At 33.2% G+C, this 23,283-nt stretch overlaps 1 protein-coding gene across 10 annotated transcripts in view; it reads right to left on the reverse strand.

Annotated features, from left to right (window-relative positions):
• RBM26 (RNA binding motif protein 26) overlaps positions 1-23,283 on the reverse strand; it is a 72,964-nt gene that overhangs the window by 18,042 nt on the left and 31,639 nt on the right. The window contains exons 6-17 of one of the 10 annotated variants that reach the window (XM_053665503.1): positions 21,122-21,382; positions 19,488-19,727; positions 18,909-19,079; positions 18,402-18,557; positions 17,497-17,608; positions 16,218-16,377; positions 13,301-13,465; positions 12,301-12,432; positions 10,992-11,063; positions 3,358-3,483; positions 2,939-3,013; positions 1,141-1,308 (exon numbers count right to left, since the gene is read on the reverse strand). In XM_053665503.1, coding sequence (XP_053521478.1) covers positions 1,141-1,308; positions 2,939-3,013; positions 3,358-3,483; positions 10,992-11,063; positions 12,301-12,432; positions 13,301-13,465; positions 16,218-16,377; positions 17,497-17,608; positions 18,402-18,557; positions 18,909-19,079; positions 19,488-19,727; positions 21,122-21,382 — 1,838 coding nt within the window. The remainder of the gene's footprint in view (positions 1-1,140; positions 1,309-2,938; positions 3,014-3,357; positions 3,484-10,991; positions 11,064-12,300; positions 12,433-13,300; positions 13,466-16,217; positions 16,378-17,496; positions 17,609-18,401; positions 18,558-18,908; positions 19,080-19,487; positions 19,728-21,121; positions 21,383-23,283) is intronic. The other 9 variants (XM_053665508.1, XM_053665507.1, XM_053665506.1 and 6 more) reach the window with 9 other exon arrangements.

Genomic DNA, 23,283 nt, shown 5'->3' on the forward strand with positions numbered 1-23,283 from the left:
TTTCATAGTTTAACTTCACAATCATGTTGATGTTTTACATATTCAAAAAATAAAATTAAATCAGTAAGCCTTGGCTGGTATGGCTTAGTGGATTGAGCTCTATCCTGCGAACCAAACGGTGGCCTGCTCTATTCCTGGTCAGGACACATGCCTGGGTTGCATAATAGGTCCCCCAGTAGGGGGACAGGAGAAGCAACCACACACTGATGTTTCTCTCCCTCTTTCTTCCTCCCTTCCCCTCTAAAAATAAATAAAATCTTAAAAAAAAATTAAGTCAGTAAAAATGAGGAGGATCCAAAACTGAATACATACAGAAATACACTCAAACTTTATCAAATTTTAACATGACCACACAAAAAAGAAAAAGTAATCCTAGACAACAGTTCTGATTCTATACCATTATTGGAATATATTGTGAGGCTCTAAAGACCACAAATAAATTCTAAATTTTATTTTAGTTAGTTGTTGGAAGTAGCAATTCTGAAGCTATTTGGAATATATTACCAGACTGAGCAAATGAATATTGTATTGATGTTAATGGAACCAAGCTGTCATTATGGGAATGGGCAGATAAAATAAGGAATAAAAGAAGAAAGATCCTTTGGTGTTGGATGAGAATCAGAAATATCAATAGGTAATAATGATTTTATACAAATATGCATATATCAAGTATAAATATGGTATATAACTCTGGCTTTTTTCTTAATCACTTATTACTATCTGAAATTAACTTGTTCACTTATTTGTTATCTAATGAATTTTCCCTTGGTTCAGTAAATACATTCTGTACAGTGCTGTCAGAATGTTACTCTTCTGTTAATGTTTTGTATCACAAATTCCTAATAAACTAAAGCTCAAACTCCGTAGGCAAGCATTTAAATACCTATATCATTTTACCTTCAAATTATCTTTTCAAGATTATCCATAACTATCCTAATTTCACTGGTAATCCACAGAATTCAAAAGATTAGTAGTTTGCCTGTTTGTGTTTACTTATTAATTAATTAATGAAGGAAGAGGAGAATGGTAGCATATATTGGTTGATTTTGAGCAAAGGGTATTATCTAAAAAAAAAAAAAAAATTTAAACAATGTAGTGCTTTGTTTTTTAAGTAGTAACATGAATAACACCACAAAATACCTGAGTCTTGGTTTTTATACTTTTTGGAAGACAGCGTCCAGGAGAAGTAGCTTTGACCTCATCTTTCAACTTGGTTATATTTTTTGTCAAAACCTCTAAAGTTTTCATTATTTCTGCTTTATCTTCAGACTTCATTGCTTTGTTTTTCTCCAATTTTGAAATTAACATCTGACAAATTTTTTAAAAAAGAAAAAATATAAGATACTTATTCCTATTGATAATCCAAACACAGCTAACTAAATATAAAAATAAACATATACTACTCTAAGCTTATATAGTCATAACAAGGATTACAACCACTAAAATAGCAGACTGGTGATGCTACCTATCTCTAGTCAAGCCTTAATCTTGGCTTACTTCCTAAAGACTATAGCATTACTATTTGAACATAAGAAACTCAATTCAATCCCTGAAGAGTTATCAATCTGAAACAGTGCTGATAGTTTTATTTTCTTTTTGTCTTAAATTTTTATTTACTGATTTTTTAGAGAAGGAAGAAACACTAATTATTATTCCACTTATTTATGCATTCATTCATTTATTGGTTGATTCTTACATGTGCCCTAACTGGGGATGGAACCTACGACCCTGGCATATGAGGACAACACTCTAACCAACTGAGTTAACTGCCAGGGCTGGACAATTTCTAATCTACTGGTGATTATTACTGCCTCTAAGTACTTCTGCTCCAAATGGCATCTGTAGCCCAGGATGAATTACAGGAAAAGTTTTGCTTTCCTTCCATATAATAAGGTATTATGAATATGGGACATATAATTACTTGTCACAGGGAAACAGTACCTTGCTAGCCTAGGAAATGATATCCCCAACATGGAGAGGGAACAAGAAGATAAACGGAGTATTATGGGGTAGAAGATACCATCCAATATCATAGGTTCTCTGAGTCGAGATGGCTTCAGTTTTTGGTGCAAAGCATTGTGATTTCTCTTTTCAAGCATATCAGAATTTAAATTATAAAAGACATTTATTTTAAACCAAAATGTAAAATTTGTTATTTTCTTCAGTACTTTAAAATGTAGTTTCCTTTATTACCAGACTTGATCAAGAATTTATACTAAATTAATGTCATAAACTAAAGCAACACTGTAAAAAAGAAATACTGAAAGCTACCTAAGTAGTTTTTAACTTTTTAGGAGTTACTTTAAAAAGATAAAAAGATACAGCAAAATTAATTTAAGAACTAATATATTCTATTTAACTAATATATTCTATAGAATATAATTCTATATTCAAAGATATTCAAAGTGTTCTAATTCAACAAAATGGAGATGCTTTACTTTTTTTCTTCATATTACATTTCTGAAATCTGGTATGTACTTTCACTTACAGCACATCTCAACTTGGACTAGACATATTTCAAATAAATAATAGTCAGATGTGGCTGTTAGCTACTGTATTGGGCAATATAGGACTAGAGGATCACAAACCAATTAAAGAAAGGCACATATCTCAATACTGAGAAAAAGGCTCCACATCAATATCTGTTGAACAAAGTACTTTGCAGCAACACACCTGGATAAACATTCCTTATCTTCATTTCAAATCTGATAACCACAGTTCCATTAAACTACTAAACTTCCCAGTCCACTATTTAATGTATGCTCTTACTCCGCATATACTAGAAACTGATAATATACTTCATTGACAATATTTCAGTTTTACCATTAACAGTTACAGTAATATGTATACAGGAATATGTATACAGTGTAAGATTAAATTAACTCAATGTTATAACATTTATAAATATATTTTGCCAAATCCAGCCTTAATATTTTACCTTCTGGGTTTCAATGTGCTTTTCTAAAATTTCTTGTTTCCTTTTCCTTACATCCTGCTGAAGCTTTAGGGCTTCCTAGAGAAAGGGATCAAAAATACCATTAGACTACTTACCATTTATTTTTCCAATAAACAAAATGATTCAAGAGGACAGAAATGGTTTTAACTGCAGAAGCTTGGCAACAAAAATTAAATGCAAATTTTTGCTATTTAAAATTTAAATATATATGCAAGTTTTGAAAAGTCAGGAAAAACTATCATTTCAAGAAAAAAATTTAATATTTACTGCTACATTATGGAAAATAAAAGTTCAGTGGCAGCTGACCTACTCCTTTTAGTTTATTGTAAGCATTGACATAACACATACATGCACAAAACCCTTCCTACATGCAAGTTTTATACAATAATAGCTATACTTGCCTGTTTTTTTTTCTGTGCTTCATTATTATCAACTGCAGAGGGGGAAACGAGTAAGGTTTTCTGTGCAGCCTTCAAAGCAGCTGGATTATACACCGTTTTTGTTAGGCCAGTAGATGTAGACAACACCTACCAATACAAATTCAATTTTGTAAAAAAATGTATGAAGCATCCATGATTTTCTAAATTCTGTTTTCTTATAAAGCAATGTTAAAGCAGTTCTGTCAAAATTTAGCACACTAGACTAAATGTATTATATACATACAATAACTAAGTCATTTCTTGATTTGAAAAGAAGGGTATAAGTGATGGATAAGCTATGACACAAAAAAATTAAATTAATATACCTACAGAAAAAGCTTCACAAAAAACAGACATACAAAAACTTCACAAAAAACAGTCATTCCTATATCACTGAGAAAATATTAGTTGCTGAATGTATCTGCTAGTACTTCTTATAACTAAAGAAAAGTTGTACCTAAGAGCATGGCACAGGAGAAAACTGAATGCTGGCCCTCAAACAATTTACAACTGTCTGTCCCTCATGGTAATTTGCAATTTACAGTGTAGAAATTAAGTTTGCTGCTTTCTTTCTCCATTCCTTTGCTAGTATTGCTCCTTCTGCTTCAAGTGACCTTATTCCCTTAAGCCCAGCTCAGGGTCAGCACAACGAGTCAAGATCTCCACAAAGTCCTAATCATTTATTTCTTCTACCTTGGTCCTTCTATGAAAATTTATTCCTAAAGCTATTAAGATATTTAGTAAATATGACTTAATAATATATTGTTTCTCTCCCTGTCTAAACAGTAAATGCCTTGAAACAAAAACAATGTCTTTTTCCTCTTTGCATTTCTTCCAGGACCTATTCCTTGATACTAATTAATTATGAAACCCTGGGTAAGTTCAAGTACCTTTTTGGACCTCGGTTTGTTTATCTATAAAATGAGAAAGTTCAATTTGATGATGTATAACTTCCTTAACAAATACATGCATAAAGGTAATAAGGGTTTTTTGGCTTGATTCATTGCTATATCTTCAGTGCCTAGAACTGAAGTGCCAGGGCACACTGTAAATATTCAATAAACCAAAATGAATATTCATTAAATATTTAAATATCCACTAAATCAAACTGAAATGATGATAGATCTGAAAGGACAACCTTTTCTACACAAGGTTCAAGTACCACAGTTTGCCATGTATAACGGGCACCCACATTTTTATGCTAATTCCCATGTATAATGCTCACCCTTATTTTTCCCTCAAAAATTTTGGCAAAAATGTGTGCATTATATACAGCAAAATATGCTATATTGGTTCCTTTTTAATCTGTAAAAGCAAAATGTTTTAAGTTCCATGGGGGGTGGGGGGGATTGGTTACTGGTTCTTTAGAAAGGAGTATAGTGCTCCCTTCACAGAGACCTATTTTGAATACTGTAAAAACAAAACATGAAATCATATATATGAAGAATGTAACTTCCCAGAGGAAAAAACGTAACTTCCAAAGTCGAAAGGAATTCATGACTGGAAAAAGGTTTTATTAAAAACTACATAAATGGAAGAGCATCAATGAGGAAAAAGAGCCCTACCATCCAGCCACTAAAATGTAAATTTTGGGTACCAGGGAAGTAGCAATCTGGACTCTACATTGTTATCTTTATCATGAAATTAGATTGGGGAACACCACAAAGTTTAGGTAACTTACCACTATTCCAGAACGCTAGCTTCTAAATAAAATAAAATCCCAGAATACTATATATTTGTTCCATACAGCACAACTGATGTTTAAAAATAAATACTTTATAATATTTGATGTGTATCAAAACTTCACTAACTTCTACAATAATAAAAACTGGTATCACTAATATATAAAATGGTTTATTCAGTAAAACACAGAATAAACAGACTTGAGTTTGTACTTGAACTTCAGTCACCATTCTTTGTAATTCTAGAGAAAAATTTCTCCCATGCTACCTTACCACATACTACACAATGCCAAACTGTATGATTATATAAAGGATGAGACAATAACTTTAAGGGAGAAACCCTTTAAAGATAATCTGCTGAAAACAGAGTTGGAGTGTTTCATAAAGTTTTCTTCATGAGAGTTCCATAACAAGTTGAAAAGTTGTAACCAAAAACGATTTCTCTACTCAAATCAGTTGGGAATAATACATATCATAAGCCTACCTTCTAGATTCAAAATGTATTTTATTTAAAAAACTGTGAGAAAGACAAAAGTAAAGAAATTATTTATTTGCTTAAACATTTCTCCAATTTCAGGGAATGCTGCTTTTCAAAGCTATTTTATTAACATCAGACATTAGACTAAAGAGAGCTTTTCAAAGTGAATAAATGTATCTGACAAGAATGAGAAAACTCCTTTATTCCTAGAAACATCCCACTCCCTTATTTTATCCGGGAACTTCCATTTGTAAAAATAGAATATCAGCTAACATATTTCACTGAACTTAAGACATCACTAATTTTGAAACACATTACCCTTTTATTTAAAAAGCTGACAATTACAACCATAAACACCAATGACTACAATGGAGCCCAATTCAGAGGCGTAAAGAGTGAAAATAGAATGTCTTAAAACAATGAACTATATGACTGCAAGTATTACTCACTATTTGAAGCTATCTGATCCCAGAGTTTAGACAGGTAAGAGTGTGGCTAGCAAAAATATCTTTATATTAAAAAGAAGTCAGAGTTGTGATAAAAGAGAAAATCTGTTAAAAATGAAGCCACTGGAGCCAAGTAACAAGCCCAACAGAAAAAATGCTATGATTCCTAAGAATACAGTTCAAGCACAGGCAGTGGACTTTGGAAACTACCACACCTTCTCTATTTTCCAAATAGGCTTCTGTATGTGCTGCATTTTCAAATATTGACCTTATTTTCACTAACCTTATCTCATTCACTTATTAATTCCAACTGTTTGTGAATTCCTTTGTATTTTCTATATGCACAATCATGTCATCTGTGAGTAAATATAGTTTTGTTTCTTCCCTCCCAATCTTTATGTCACTTATTTCTCTTTCTTGCCGTATGTACTGATGAGGCCCTAGGCTACTGGAAAAAAAGTGAGAGCTGACATCCTTTCTTATTCCTGATCTCAGAAGGAAACATTCAACATTCCATCATTGAGTATGTTAGCTGTAGGGTTTTTCTGCATATATATTTTGCCAAATTAAGCAAGTTTCTATTTTTAGTTTTCAGAATGGTTAATATGATGCTGTTATGAATATTGTGTTTTTTCTACTGCAATAATCATATAGGGTTCTTTCCCTCCATCCTCTATCCCAACTTCATTCTGCTAATGGAGAGAATGATAATGATTTCCAAATGTTAAATCATCTTTGCATTTCTGAAATAAATCCTACCTGGTCAGGATGTATTATTATTATTTTTTCATATAATTGGACTTCTAATATTTTGTCTAGGATTTTTGTACCTTTGGTTCATGAGACATTAGCTTGTACTTTTCCTTTCTTGCTTTATATTTTTCAGGTTTGGTATCAAAGGTATATTGAATTCTTAAGACCAGATGAAAAGTATCATTTGCTTTGTTTTTAAAATATATATCACTAATACCTTTTACTTTTCAAGACAAAGGCCATTTCCCTAACAAGACAGAGGTTATAATCTATAATACCTCCTGATCTTATTTCCTATGTAAAATATTACCAGCTGTAACTATTATTTAATATACTTAAGACAGAGGAAAAGAGATTTCTGTCGCGGATAAGAATGGAAGAAGACAAAGTATTTTGTAAAAACTACTACAAAAAAAGGTATTAGAAGTAAAGTAATCCAAGATTGACTTTTTAATAAGCAATGCCTAAGTTTGAATCAAAAAATATGAAAGAAACATAGTTTCAATGCTTCACAGTCACACCCATAGTGAGTCAACTCTAACAGGTTTCCAGAGCAGAAGTGCCTTGTTTAAATGCAATGAAAATACAGTATCTGAGGAGTTACATGTAGAAAGTTTATTAATATAACTACTATATGGTTAATTTTTATATTAAGAATCATCTTTTCAATAAATCTGAATGTGCATTTATGATAGTCTCTTTCCGTAACCATACATGTGTCTTCTATAGCAAAATCCAACCAATTAGAAATTCTAGTGAGAATAACATGATTTAAAGTTAAATTTGTAAAATACTTTCCGGGGTTAACAGTTTTATTTTTTTCAATAGTACTAAGTAGCTTAAGAGACACAAAGAAATTAAAGATCTTGCAGAGAAATATTTTAATGTCAAAGAAAAATGAGTAGTCAGTAATCAATTTTTGCTACAAATAGCTGGGTTCCCAGAAAAATCTGTATAGTAAATTATTTTAAAAACCCTATTTCTCTGAAGAAAAACTAATCTTGATAGCAACTTTGACTGAGTAATCCAGGTATTAATCCTGAGAGGCCAATATAGTTTAAAAAAATCAAAATCAGTCAATGTGTTATTAAAAAACTTTCACAAATTTTCTTAATCTTCATATTTAAGGTAGCAAAATTACACAACTACAAATTTAAAAATTTAAATGACTGCATTTAAAGTTCAGGAAACAGAGAATAAGACTTGCTCAGAATCACACAGAGAGTCAGCTACAAAATCAACAGCATTAAGTTTCTATACGCCGTGCAATGTCCTTTCAGTTTCACCACACAATTCCCTCTTAAAGGTGCCACGGCACAGATGTTACATCATCATGCAAAAAAACAACAATAAAACCAAACAAAAAGATGTTATTTTCAGATAACAAAAAAATACTAAGAAACAATAATATCCTGTGCTATATGTATGACATACCTAAAACTGGTAATAAGAACATTAAATATTCAAGTGATCAGCTTGCTTGTCAGAATTTAGATGGGCTTTAAGGAGATAAAGTGGACAATCTGAATCTTTTTAAGAAAACTAACCAGGATGGTCTATGCAGCAAATGCCTTTATTCTTCATAAACCTCCCTATAATAAGCAGAAGCAACTCAAACATCATTTGACTGATCACTCTACTCATATAATATCGACTTCATAGCTATTACAATATTTTAATATTTAGCTGTATCAATCGGTTTTAAGTTTCTCCTCTCTTAGCTCTCACAAAAATGGACACTTAAATTTTTCAAAATCACTGAAGGATATACTCAATGTTATCTACAGTACATTTGTGTATTCATTTGCTTTAACAATGACAAGATACTGGGTGGATACTAGTTTTGAGACTTCTTCCTGCCTTCGATTTTAAAAAAAAGTAGCAATAACTGATGACGGAGAACATTCTTCTATTCTTCCTAAGACTTTTCTGAATAATTAACTTCTAAGGATTCTGCAGCAAAAATCACTATGGAGTAAGGAAAGAGACAGCACTGAAAATAAGCAAAAATAAAATGCTATTCTTTAAACAGGTTCACTGAAGATGACTGCAAGTTAAATATTTGTAAATAATTGCTTTCCTGAAAAGATTCTTTATAGTATTTACAAAATAATTTTCATTTTCATAAACAGCTCACTGCCATCAGTGATTTTTCACAAATTGTTAGTTGTAACTATATTAGTATGTTATGCTATCAGTTCCAGGTTTCTCCCCTTTTATCCTAAAATCATATAAATCATGCTTTAAAAACATGACAGCAGTAACAAAACATACTAGAAAAGTTTTGTAAAACCTATTATTAGGAAACTTCAATTCCAGAGTCCAAATTTCGACATAAATGGATACCAAACATAATCAGTTTAGACCTCTCCAGAACCGCTGAGTTAAAAGACCTCATATTGTTATTTTTTTCCTTCATTGCTTAGTATCAAGGAAAATAAACCCAATCAAAGAAAATGTTTACATACTGCTAAATTTATTAGCAAAGACTAAGGGGCACAAATTTAGAGAAAAGCGAGGGGTGGAGGGACATCCTATAGAAAAATTTGGAGGTTTCACAGAACAGGTTATAGTCTGCAATCTTTAAAAGAATGACTGGAATTCAGTTAGGCACAGCGAAATGCATTCTAAGAAAATCATCACCAAAAATAATTTAAAAAGACACAAAAAATAGCAAGATAGCATAAGCAGTAAAAAGGGCTCCTTACAAAGGAAGAAAGGACTAAAGTAGAGGTAACAGAACCAGAGTAACAAGGATGATGAACTGTCAACCACGCCAAGTCCTTAAGCTGAGGAAATGAAGGTTTTGTAAAGAACTCACATTAAAATAAGTCTGAGAGCAAGATGGTGGCAGGAACACTAGAGGAGGGGCTGGTGACTATGACACTGTATCTGGAGGCCAGGGACCCAAAGGTGATAGAGATGCAGACTACAAACACAAGCAAATGACTCAGAAGGCTTTTAGATTACACAAACTGGAAAATGGTGATATAATTTCCAAAGGTGAATGCTATAAGAAATTAATTTATGTGGGAAGTAATGAATCATTCTTAGGCATATTATGCCTCAAGTATAATGCTGAGGTGCCCAAGAGGGAATCTAATTTAGAGAATGAGACTGTTTTTGTATAGTAAATAAGGAAAACAATATACTAAAGAATCATTGAAGAGAGCATGTGTTCTATTTACCTATGAAGTCAATTTCCTATGTAATCTTCATAATGGAAATAGCCATGGACCAAAAATAGAAAACCCAGATTCCAGTCCTAGCTCAGTAACTCAAGCGTTAGGCCAACCAAAAACTATTAGGGCCTTACCCTCCTACCCTGCAGAGGTCGTGGTCAAAAAAATTACAGCATTAAATCAAGTTCATTTGTATCACTCAGATCAGCCTTGACCTCTGCAGGGTTAAAGTGAGCGTATAGAAATGGGAAAGATTACCTAATTCTAATACACTGTGATTCCACACACCTCAAATAAGACTAAAGACCAGGGCATTTACTCATACTTAAACAGGAAACAAAACAAAACAAAACACATCTACACAGAACTATAAAGTAGGTCCATAAATGGTCTTAATTTAATCAGTATTTGCCCCTTCACTAAAAAATAGACTAAATGTACTGTAAGGCTGTATACAATAGTTGCTAATTATAAATAAAAATATGACATTTATATCATCTTTTCCAATTTACAAAATACTTTTAGCAGCCTATCATCTTAACCACTAAGCCTCCTTGTCCACTCACAAAATACTTTCAAGTAATTTTATTTCAGCCTTACAAAACTCTATGAGCAAGGCAATTCTTACCATCACCATTTAGGATGAAAAAAAGGTTCATAAAGATTAACAGCACTGCCCAATGTCATGCAGTTAGTAAGTAAAGAGCCAAAGCTCAAACTCCAGTAAAATCCCTAGGTCATGGCCCTTTCTATTGGCTGCCAGAGTTTTCAAATTAAAATGTAAAATATCACTAAAGAAAATACAGTAAACACAAAAAAAAAAAAGAAAGAAAGAATGAAGCACATGGAAACTATAGTGAGCGACAAGTATTAAAATGCTAATGCAAAAAGTAAAAAAAAAAAAAGGTACGCAAATATTTTTCTTTTTCAGCAAATGGAAAGCAAAAAGGTAGGAATAAGAGATACAGATATTACTAAGAAGCAAAAGTTTGGATCTATGAAAAAATTAAAAAAATTAAGATGCCATCTGAAAACATTTATGTAGCCAAGACAAACACATCATGCTTCTTCTTACCTTTTCAGTTGCTGAAACAGATGGCTTTGATACAAAACCCAACCTGTCCTTCACAGATAATTTAGTTACATTCTAAAAAAATTGAAATGGAAATATTCAGTGTTTCCCCAAACATATATAAGTCTGTTGGGATTTTGAACATTCTGATTCTACTAACATATACTGACTATAAGCATACAGATGTTAATCACAAAACTTGAGTCTTTTTCAATGACAGAAACAGAAAGAAAATGTGTATGGAAAAAACAAACAGTACGCAATATTACTCAATCATGAAAAACTATGATACAAAATCAGATGTTTGAACCAGGTAGTTGCTAAAGTCCCCTCCATAAATTCTTAGAATCCTACATTGACAAACAGAAAGGTTTAACTCTATATTAGATTTGAGTAAATAAAGGATGTGCCTACTTCTTGAGCTTAAAAATAAAAGCCATTCTTTCCTAAAGTATGTCTGTTTTATAACCAAATACACGGCATTTGCTGATGATTTGGAATAGGTTTAGTTTTTAAGTAACTAATAATTAACCAATTTACATTCTGTATTTCTTAATAGAATCTGAATACATTACTATTCAAGAATTATTCAGAAGACTATTTTAACAAGGTGGCATCCATTAGCTAAATAGGATAGTATATCCTAACTCTATTTTATTCAGCAAATGCTGAAACATCTGGAGACAAAGGAAAGCTAAATTTCAGAGACTGAGGGTATAGAAATAAGAAATTGCCACTCAAGTATGGAAAGGAGTGGGAAGGGAATGACATATGGAGAAGAAAATCCGAGAGTCAGGAATCAGTGATGCAAAGTTCTGACAGAGCTGCATAAGTGACTTGAGTCAGTACAACATTAAGCATGCTAAAACCTGATGGTTTATGCCTTCCTGTCCCAAAAGCTTTGAGTTCAGGCTACTGCATAATTATCTCTAGAAAAAAATTCTAGTTAAGTAAAAGATGGTGGGGAAAAATAAGATTTAGTGTACTAAACTTCACTTTTCAGGCAGATTTGCTAGAAAACATCTCCTCCACAAAGTGAAAAAGAGTTCTTTCTTATAAATAAGTATTAACTAGAGAATAACTGAAGATTCAAATACTACAGAAAAGGTAGAATATAAAAGTGGTATAATAGTAACAAAAACATTTAAAGATGAAGTTCAAGTATGTAGACTACCATATTTCTGTATAAAATATATACAGAAAGTAACTACAAAATATATACAAAAATTAACTATAGTTCAAATCGCCAAGGGAAAATAATTTCCTGAGAACCTACTGTGTGACAGACACCACAGCAAGACTTGTCACTTACCTGAGGAAGGTCTGAACCGGCACTCTGGGCTTCTGCGGGTTCACCAGTACTGGAGGGTACTGGGCCCAACCGTTCTTTGACGGACTGCTTCACAACAGGCAAAATGGGCTGCTGGACTAAAGGCTGCATTACCTCAGAATGAGAAAAAAACTTTAAATAAGCTAACTAGTTCGTGAGCATGAAGTTACCTTTGTTGTTTTTTTTTGTTTACTAAACTGCCCATGCAAAGGGTATCTCTTTAAGTGCAGCTTGTAATCAAAACTTAGCCACTTTCCAAATTTCTTCATATGTTTTTCTTTGTATATAAGAACTTATAAAGAAAAAATTAAAATCTATACCTCAATATATATATATATATATATATATATATATATAATCTTTAAGGGGGAAGGGAAGGAGAGAGGGAGAGAAACATCAATGTATGGTTGCCTTTCGTGGGTCCCCTGCTGGGAACTGGCCTGCAGGGAACTGGTCTGCAACCCAGGCATGTGCCCTGACTGGGAATCGAACCGCGATTGTCTGGTTCGCAGGCCTGCGCTCAATCCACTGAGCTACACCAGCCAGGGCTTCACTATATATTTTTTAATAAACAGGAGAAAATTAAAGAAACAGACTGCTGTAAGACATCTGTACAAGCAATTAACCTAACGTTACACACTGACTGATTCATTGATTAAAAGACAGAGAGGGAGAGAAAGATTTCCAAGATAAATCCACAGTCTGACTTTGTGAAATAAGTAAAGCTACCATGTTTGTACTGTCTCCTATCTACCTGGGACTCTTCTATTGCTTTATACAAACCACCTTATACTTTTCTAAACTAGGAATTAACTTCAAAATAAAATGAAAGAAGAGGTTGGAGAAATTAAGTGACTTTCTCAAGTCTGTACATTTATCAGTGGTAGAAACAGGATCCAGCTCAAGAGTACACCTGACTGCAATGCCTCTGCTCTTAAATATGTTTTCTAAGACCATTTAATTCACACAATTTCTCTCTTACCTTTGGAGAAGTAGTTTGCAACTGCTGGTTGCTTCCTTCTCTGTGCCAATAAACCTTAATAAAGCGATTGTTTAGCACTGCTTCTGTACTTGATATTGCTTTCTTTGCTTCTTCATAAGTTGCAAATTGAATAAGGGCACCTTCAGGATCACCATTATAGGCAACCTAAGATTTCAAATATTAAAAACAGCGGATTTCCAAATGAATCTGTTGCTTCATAACAGTAAAATTTCTCAACAAGTGAAATACTGGTTCTTCTAAGTATGATTCTGTCTTTGCATTTCCTTAAATCTAGATTGTTACCATAGCCCACCTTCACTCCAGAAGAAATGTTCAGCGGAGTGGAGCAAGAGCCTCTTCTATGCGACAATTAATATATGCTCATGTGCACAGATGTTATAGACAAGTATTCCAAATGCTTCACTTTTCACCCCAATACTAGACTATGAGAAATAACCCCTAGGTCAATGAGTGACTTTTGGCCAATATCCAAAGCTAGGTGAAGACAGTAGAACTACTTTAAAAGGGGATAATCTCTAACTAAAAATTACAAAAAAATCCATCTGTGAAATCTTCTGAATATGTAATTCTCACAAAAGTATTTCCAAGAGCACAAGAAGTTTTGAGGGAAAAAGTCATATTTTACACATAAGGAAACTGAGATTCAAAGATATCAGATTTTACAGACCTATACTAATAAGTAATAGATACAAGGCTTTTCACTTCAAATTTCTTGTTCTTTCAATAACAGCAGTATTTTCTAAAGTGTGATATATAAACTGCTGGTGGTGCAAAGTGTTATGAAATAGGGACTGAGAGCAAAGACTCTCAATCAAGCAGCCTGACCAAAACCTGAACTGCTCCTCTCACAGCGGCATGAGCAAGTCATTTAACCTGTTCTTTTGTTTCCCCTTCCATAATGGGAGACCCACACTGCAGTGCTGAGCCATACAATGCCTGTATAACAGAGAGTATATAGTAAGTATTCATTACTGTATTCAATAAATATTTGTGACAAGGATGATTTTAGATGGCATTTTTTAAAATTATGCATTCAGTGAGATTTAAAACACCAGTTCAATATATTTATTAAGAAAAGTTAATAAAACTGGTGTTTAAAAACATGTATAAATAATATTCCAGATACTGTATACAGATACAGCAAAATGACCAGTAGATGAGAAAACATCAACCTCATTAATAATTAAAGAAATGAGAACTTAATAGTGAGATACCATGTTTTGCCCCTCAGCTTTGAAAAATTTCTTAAATTTAATATTACTGCTGTAGTTAATTGTGTGAGAAAAAATATTCTGAGAAATTTTTGTCTGGATCTAAATGTGACAGATCAATTAAACTGCCATAAAAAGATACTCAGGCCTTAGCCAAGTAGCTTAGTTGGTTAGAGCGTTGTCCTGATACACAAAGGTCGCAGGTTCAATGCCTGGTCAGGGCACATGCAAGAATCAACAAATAAATTTGTAAGTAAGTGGAACAACAAATAAATGTTTCTCTAAAAATCAATCAATAAAATTTTAAAAATAATCACAGGTATTCAAATGTTAAATAACTAATAGGGTAATATATTAGTTAAATAATAGGGTAATGTATATAAGATAGGTACATATTTCTAAAATACATGTATTTTTTTGCATTTGCATATTGATTGATAAATAGATATATACATACAGAAATTAAAAACAAAAAATTAAGCCTTGGCCAGTGTGGCTCAGTTGGTTGAAGCACTGTCCCATAAACCAAAAGGTCACAGGTTCAATCCCCAGTCAGGGCGCATACCAGAGGCAACCTGTCAATGTTTCTCACATTGATACTTCTCTCCCTTGCCCTCTCTCTAAAAATCAGTAATAGTGTCCTCAGGTGAGGATTAAAAAAATCTAGAATAACACATAATAAACTGTTAATGATGATGTAACTGTATTATGGGGATATATGGGAAGAGAAACATAAAATGAAAGAGTTGACATACAAACTTAAAAAAATTTTTTTGTTCATTCATTCATTTATTTATTTTTAGAGAAAGAGAGGGAGAGAGACATCAATGTGTAGCTGCCTCTTGCACACCTCCTACTGGAGACTTGGCCTGCAACCTAGGCTTTTGCCCTGACTGGGAATCGAACTGGCGACCCTTCGGTTTGCATGCTGGTATATCTCTGTTGCCCTACCACAAGCAAGGATGCATTTTTTCATAAGTTATTTTTATATTATTTTTTAAATGGCAAGAAATAAAAGTTTCTTAATTATCTACTTTAAGTTGTACTCTCTAAAATTTATTTTATCAGATAAAGAATTTTAATTGAAAAGAGCATCATAAAAACTGAAAAACACGCCAACATTATTTCAACACTTTTAACATATCACATAATGTAAACTCAACACTAAATAACCTTACAAGTTACATATGTCCAAGGGAAGCTCCAATTTTAGATGAAGTAAAATATAAACTACACTGATATTTATCTTGGAAAAAATGTTTAAAAAATGGTACAGAAAAAAGTAAATGTTTGGACTAATTATGAATTGCACAATATTTGGGTCCCACCTGTTAATGCATCTGATCAGAGAGGAAGCAAAAATAATCTCATTAAACACTCTGTTGTAATGATTTTGAGAAACTGAGGAAATGACAACTACAGTAAGATTAGAGTTCACTAGTGTGATTATTTAATTTTGCTATAATTGTATGCTAACCTCTACTGAGTAAAAAGTATATATAATATGATCAATCAAAACCACTGCCTCTTCAAAGTACCAGTTATTCAAATATAAAAAGTTTTATTTCATATACAATTTAACAATTTAGATTACCAGTTGAAGATCCTATTATGAGTATTTTTCTTATTAAGTTTTCTCCCTAAATAACTGAGCAAAGAAAACAGAATAACTTCACAGTTCTTACCTGTAAGTTAACCAGAGTTCCAAATCGACTAAAATGCTCATTAAGTTTGCTGATATTATTTAATTCTGGAGGAACTTTTCTAAGTTCAAGTTTGGTATTTTCATTTCCAAACTGAACCTTTTTCTGGAATCCTGGGCTGTTTGTTCTATTAAAATTTGGTCTGTAAGAAAAATCAAGTTAATTAACACATTCATTTATAAATTCTGTTCCCTATCAAGTATAAAGAAGTAAATTTTTTAAATTTAAGTTTCTTTTTTTTTTGAAACCTGAAATTATTAATTGATAATGAAAACTGAGATCTTCTTCCAAAAAAATGAAGTCTTCAAATTAATAGTGTTTGCATCTTCATGGAAGCCAACTGAGAAGGATTCTTCCATATCATTTGTACTTGGTACTTTCAATCCACTCCCACTTAATTGAAATTGTTATCAGGAAAGGTCCTAACACCCTACTTCAGTCAATTTGCATATATAACCTTTGTTTTATTTCTGCAAAAGCCAGCTTACTGAAATTTATCCTATTTTAAAACACTGAATAAAAGTGACTGTGTCAACCACTTCCCAACTTCAAGAGAAAGTCCTAAATGTAGACCATATATTTGACACTTGAAAAAAAAGGACAAAACTATAGCCCAGAGAAGTTTGCAGTGCTTTCCTTAGATCACAGATTTAAAGGCAGAGGCACAACTAGCAATTATCCACTTTTAAATGATGTTAAAGCTCTAAAAATGTGTGACCCTAGATTCTCCTCAAACATGAAAATTTATAAATGAATCATCATCAACACCCCAGCATTCTAATTCTTTACCCCTTTCTCTGAAACCCTTCTATGACAACTTCAGAGCCTATCCAGCCTCCCTCACTACCTCCCCCGCAAATACGTCTTACAAGCTCTAAAAAAAAATGCCCCATGCTAATGTCTTTTTCTAGACCAGAACTACCCTTCCTTCCCTAATATTAAGTTCATGACTATCCTTCATAAAGGTAGTATTCAATGACGTCTCTAACATAAGAAATGTTCTTTGAAGGTAAAAGAAGGTGGAAAGAGGAAAATTATGTCCTCACCTACCACGCCATTTCTCCATGAAAATGCCTTCCAAATACCAAACAACTAATTAACAAATTTGTAGAAAACAACTTACACTTTAGGGGGAAACTGCCTATAGAGTAAATTATATATTTTTTATTTTGAAAAAGAATACTATACTGTCATAATAGTTCTCCAACTACTCTACAAATTACTGCATAATAAAAGGCCTCAGTTTCCCCTTGCAGCTTACTTATCAAACCAAGTCTTCTTTGTAGTAACTCCAGGCTCCCCAGAACCAATGGTTCTTTTCCTTGACTCTGAATCCACTACTATCCTCATAGTGCTCTTATTAGGAGGTTTTTCTGTTTGAAAAGAAAATAAAAGAAAACACAGATTAATATTTTCTGTTTATCACAGCTACTTCCTTAAATTCGTATTTTGAAAACAAAGTTCTGGCTTTTTTCCATATTCTATGTTTTGGAAAAAACAGAAATAAATGTACATTCAAATATAATAATAATAATAAATGAATTTTAACTTACTTCAAATTTACTTTAACCTACTAAAGAAGAATTAGTAATTCTCACATTTGAAATTAAAATATGATTTTGCGGGCCACTTCTATTGAGGTGTGTGATAAAATCCATGTCACTGTTCCCTTTGCCACCAATCTCATCACAAATATGACCTTACGACCTGTAAAAATTGATCATTTAGGCCCTGACAAGTGTGGCTCAGTTGGTGCAAAACAAAAGATGCCACTTCGATTTCTGGTCAGGGCACAGGCCTGGCTTGCAGTCGGCGCGTACATGGGGCAACCAACTGATGTTTCTCTCCCTTCCCCCCCAACTCTCTAAAACTAACTAACTAAAACCTTTTTAAAAAATTACACCGCTCTCAAGAGTTTAAATGAACCTATTAAGATTGCAAATGACAGAAAACAATCAACGGAATCTACCTCAGAAATTACGTTCTTTTGTACAATTCCCTTTCCCTAAGAAATACATCACCTTTTCTTTCATGGGAGACCAAGGGACTCAAGAAACAAACACAAACATCTTTCACTCAACCCCTATAAATGCAGGACCTTTTGGTCTTTATAAATGTTTTGCCATTCTTGATATAAAAATTACTTTAAAAGATGAATCACAGTACCTCTGGGTGGCAAGTCCATATCTCCCGACGTCAGTCCTATCAAGTTGGGCCTTTGTGCGTGCACTCTGTGTCGGTACATGGGTCTGGAAGTGTTTGTTATGCTTGGGGCCTCAGGGTTATAGCCATCTGTGTCATATGTATCTGGTAATACAAAAACTGTAATTAAAAAACAATTATAAAACTTCGTAATTTTTCTACATATTGATAATAGAATACGTAAACTATATATTACTAATATAAAGCTAACATATTTCATGTTTTAAAAAGAAAATTTAAGTTTCATAAAAATAAAAATGTTATTTAAAAATATAACTTGGTTTTTTGAAAAAAAATCCTGAGGATTTACATTTCATGTACATTCACCATGTCTATACTTTTACTGTCATTTTAGTGAGAAAAACAGATCTACTACAGCAATTCACTCTCTAAACATTTAAAAATCCCTCCAATAAACTATGATCTCAAACTGTTATTACATCATGAACACAGAGAGAGCCAAAACTGCACCTGCAGTAAAAAGAGAGGGTGGAGCAGGAGGAGGCTGGTGATGAATACCAGTTGTTACTACAGCAGGAACAGAACTGGTTGCAGAGTTTGGGGGAGCATCCATGCCGGATGGCTGCAAAGGAGGAAGTGGAGGTGGTGGTCCTGTCAAAACCAAAGAATAAGAAATATCATCTGAAAGCAAACAAATAAAATAAGTTATTTATATATCCAAACATGGTATCTCATTCATCAAATTATAATATCTACAAACACCAAGCTCTTACAACTATATTACTTTTCTAGGGTAAATATCCTCTTAATGTTTTCTAAAATAAGTTTCTCTTGAACTATAAAGGACTACAGGCAGCTGGGATTTATCAGGGTTGTACATAATTCTGAGCCATGCTGAACCATTACTATCCATAGGTTTGGCATAACCAAGCAAAGATGGGGTATATTCAAATGGGAATATCTTGTTCTTGATATCCAACATCTATAAAATTACTTTAGATATTTTTAATAAAAGCAGGCATCGAGTTATTTTTAAAAGGCTATGAAGAGACACATAGTAAGTACAGGCAAACAAACATATTTACTTACCTGTGACTGGTGGTAGACTGGGTGGTAATGGGCCTGGTGGTGGCACTGGGGGTCTCAAATTCACAGGTGGGGGTGTAAGAATTGGTGGAGGTGGGGGGAGTCCAGGAGGAGGTGGTCCTTCAACAACAGGAGGCTGTGCTGGGAAAGGCAGCATACCAGGAAGATTCACATCTTCTACAACTACTGGGTCACTTCCATGATCAAAAGGGCACATGTCTCCTCTCATACAGAAACCCTTTTCTGTGAGAAAATATAGAAATATGAAAAGTGCTGGACATATAAATTTTTCTCTAAGTTAACAAAAGATATTTAAAAAATAAGAATATTTTAAAATACTGGATAAGCATAATTAATCATATAAGAGCTATTTACTAATTCCACTAATTTACAAATACCTGTCAAATGATAATATAGCTAACACATACACTAAAAACTATATCAACAAATTCAAGTGAGTATACCTACCTAGCAAGATGGCATAATACTTACATATACAAGACTTGTCCAGAAAAAGTCCAGCCACTGTTAATATAATGAGACAGTTTGTATGACATAACATAACTGGGCAGTCAAAGAGAGTATACTAAAATGCACGTGTGAACAAGTTCACTGTACTAGCCAGAGGGGGCAGTAAATGCCATTGAGTGAGCATGTGTATGGTGTAGCCCTTGCATTGAAAATGCCTGAGCAAGTAGTGAATCTGCATCAAATTTTGCTTTAAACTTGAACATTCCTCCACAGAAATTATTTGGATGATTCAGAAGGCTGCAGCTATGGGCAACTGGTGATCAGCAGCCTCATCACAACAACGCTCCCACTCATGCATCAAGTTTCATGCAGAGTTTTTGGTGAAACATCAAATCATCCAGGTGACTCAGCCCTCCTACAACCCAGATTTGGTGCCCTGTGACTTCTGGCTCTTCCCCAAACTAAAATCCCCTTAGGAAAATACACCAGGGTAAGTGATGGTGATTGGGAGAACTGTGTGAGGACCCAAGATGCCTACTTTGAAAGGGACTGAGGCATCACTATCCTGTGTATGGTGTTTCTTGTGTATTGTTTCTTCTTCAACAAAAGTCTCTATTTTTCCTATTGCATGGCTGGATACTTTCTGGACAGATCTTGTATATTTTTCATTACATTACCTATATTTAAATCTCACTTAAATCTTTAAGAATACTGCAACTATAGGTTTCATATAATTTATAAAACTTTTACAGTAAAACCTTACGTCTTCACTTATAAAATTTGTAAATAGGTAATACCACATTTCTAGGTTCTACTTACATACCAATAACCATTTATTTTTAAAGAAGTGAGTTTTGTCAAAAATGTTTCAGTAGCAGATTCCTTCATGAGTAACTCTGTAGACATTACTTTTGTTTGGTAAATTCCAAAAATATTTTAAGACTTACATGCAAATAAATAATATCTCGAAATTGATATTCAGTAGTGAGTGGTGACTAACTAATGAAGTTTTCGATTACACTGAAGAATTCATGGGTGCTTACAATTAGTTTCCCACCATTTCCAATAGGTTAAGTCTTTGAATAACTATGGGCAGCCTAAATGTACAGAATTAGTCAGCTGAAAATATTAATTCAATTACTTCATGAAACAGGTCAAAGACTTACCATCATAGTCTCTACACCGCTTCTTTGGCATCGGTGGTCTGACATATGAGTTATGGTCCACCTGGTCTTCATGAAATTCAGACCAACTTTCTGTAGTGTTATTACCATGGTGGGTAGGAGCAATTACTGTTATGGTGCTGCTCAAAGTAGGTACAGGGTAATGGCCAGATGAAATATTAGGTACCGAAGAAACTGGAGTGTAATTGTTTTCCAGTGGATCTGTTCTATCCAGGTCATATTTAGGTTTTACCAGATCCCTTTCTGCAACAAAATATAAAAGACCTATAAAACTATATTTAAAAAACACATGCTCCAGCTCTAAGAAGTAGTAACATTTTTTGATAAAAAAATGTCCAAATTTTATACAATCCTCCTTTCCTTTTAAAAGCTAACAATGATATCCTCAGAACCCTGAAACACCAATCCAAAAGAACCTATGCGCCCCAATTCATAGCAGCACAATTTACAATAGCCGAGAGTTGGAAGCAACCTAGGTGCCCATCAGTAAATGAATGGATCCAAAAACTATGGTACATTTATACAACGAAATTCTATGCAGCAGAGAGAAAGGAGCTCCTACCCTTTGCAACAGCATGGATGGGACTGGAAAGCATTATGCTGAGTGAAATAAGCCAGGCAGTGAAAGACAAATACCATATGATCTCACCTTTAACAGGAAGCTAAACAACAAAATAAGCAAGCAAAATATAACCAAAGACACTGAAATATAGAACAGGCTGACAGGGACCAGTGGGGAAAGGGGAGAGAATTTCAGGAGAAAAGGGGAAGGATTCAAAGGAACAAGTATAAAGGACACATGGACAAAAACTAAGGGGGTGGAAATGGGAGGAAGGTGGGGAGCACTGAGGGGGTGGGCTGGGATGGGAGTAAAAGACAGAAAACTGTACTTGAACAATAATTTTTTTAATGCTTAAATAAATAAATAAATTTTAATAAGTAAATAAAATAAAATAATTTTTATTTATAAATAAATAAAATTAAAATAATTTAATAAATAAAATAATTTTTATTTTATTTAAATAAATTAATAATAAATAAATAATTTTTATTTAAAATATAAATAAAATAATTTTTTTAAAAAGCTAATGATGAATACACCATGTTCCAAGATAAGCTATCTCTGCTCAATATGACCTAAAGTACAAAACCACCCATAAAGTTGCTATATTAATGAATTTTTTCCTTGAAGCTCTGTTTACAGAAAATTTTAAAATTTTCTTCACTGCAATCTTATGAGTAACTTCAGCCCACAAAAATATGCAACAAAACTCATTTTTTCTGTAATAAACATTTAACTGTCATCCACCTAAAGATACCAGCATGCTTTTTTACAGGGAACACTATTTGATTATGTGACTCAATGAGCAGAGGAACAAAAAGAAGTTCATATTAAACATGAACAAAGAAATTAACTGGGCTATATACGGTGCCAAGGAAAGAGGAAAGGTATTAGGGAGATTCATTAAGTGAAGCAATGTGCAGAGAGGCATAGTACACATACATCATTAGGGGTTGGGGGGGCGGGGCGGAATCTGAAAGAAGAATAATAGCAAGTACAGGGCTTAACACAAACGCTATAAAATTATTTCCTAGACTAAAGATGGCTATACAATAAAGGTTATAAGGGTAGCTAAAATCTAAGCCTGAGTTAAAGGTGTTTTACTTAAAGGTATTTGTTGTTTTCTGGCTATAGTAAATTCCTTTTAATAATAAATATTGCAAGGAAAGTTATCCATGTTGGAAATCACATGGTCTTGCAAATACACACATCTGAAAACTTGTAACTGTTTTCACAGATTTGAAGTAACTGATATGTAATTAACTGAAAATATTTAAAGTATACAATTTAATGAATTCTGACATATATACACACCTGTGAAACCCAACACCACAAACAAAATAATGTACATACAATATACATACTCATCATGCCCAAATGTATCATTGTGCCTCTTGATAACCCAGCCCAGGCAACCACTGACTTGTGTTGTCATCTTAGTTTCCATTTTCTAAAATTCTATACATTATGTATTCCTTTCTGCCTGACTTCTTTCATGTGGCATAATTTTTCTGAGATTCATCATTTTGTTGTATCAATAATTCTTCCCTTTTTATCCATGGCATGGGTATTCCACAGTTTG

The sequence above is a fragment of the Artibeus jamaicensis genome, unplaced genomic scaffold, assembly GCF_021234435.1.
Source record: "Artibeus jamaicensis isolate MK-2021 breed Jamaican fruit bat unplaced genomic scaffold, CSHL_Jam_final contig_415, whole genome shotgun sequence".
Taxonomy (NCBI): domain Eukaryota; kingdom Metazoa; phylum Chordata; class Mammalia; order Chiroptera; family Phyllostomidae; genus Artibeus; species Artibeus jamaicensis.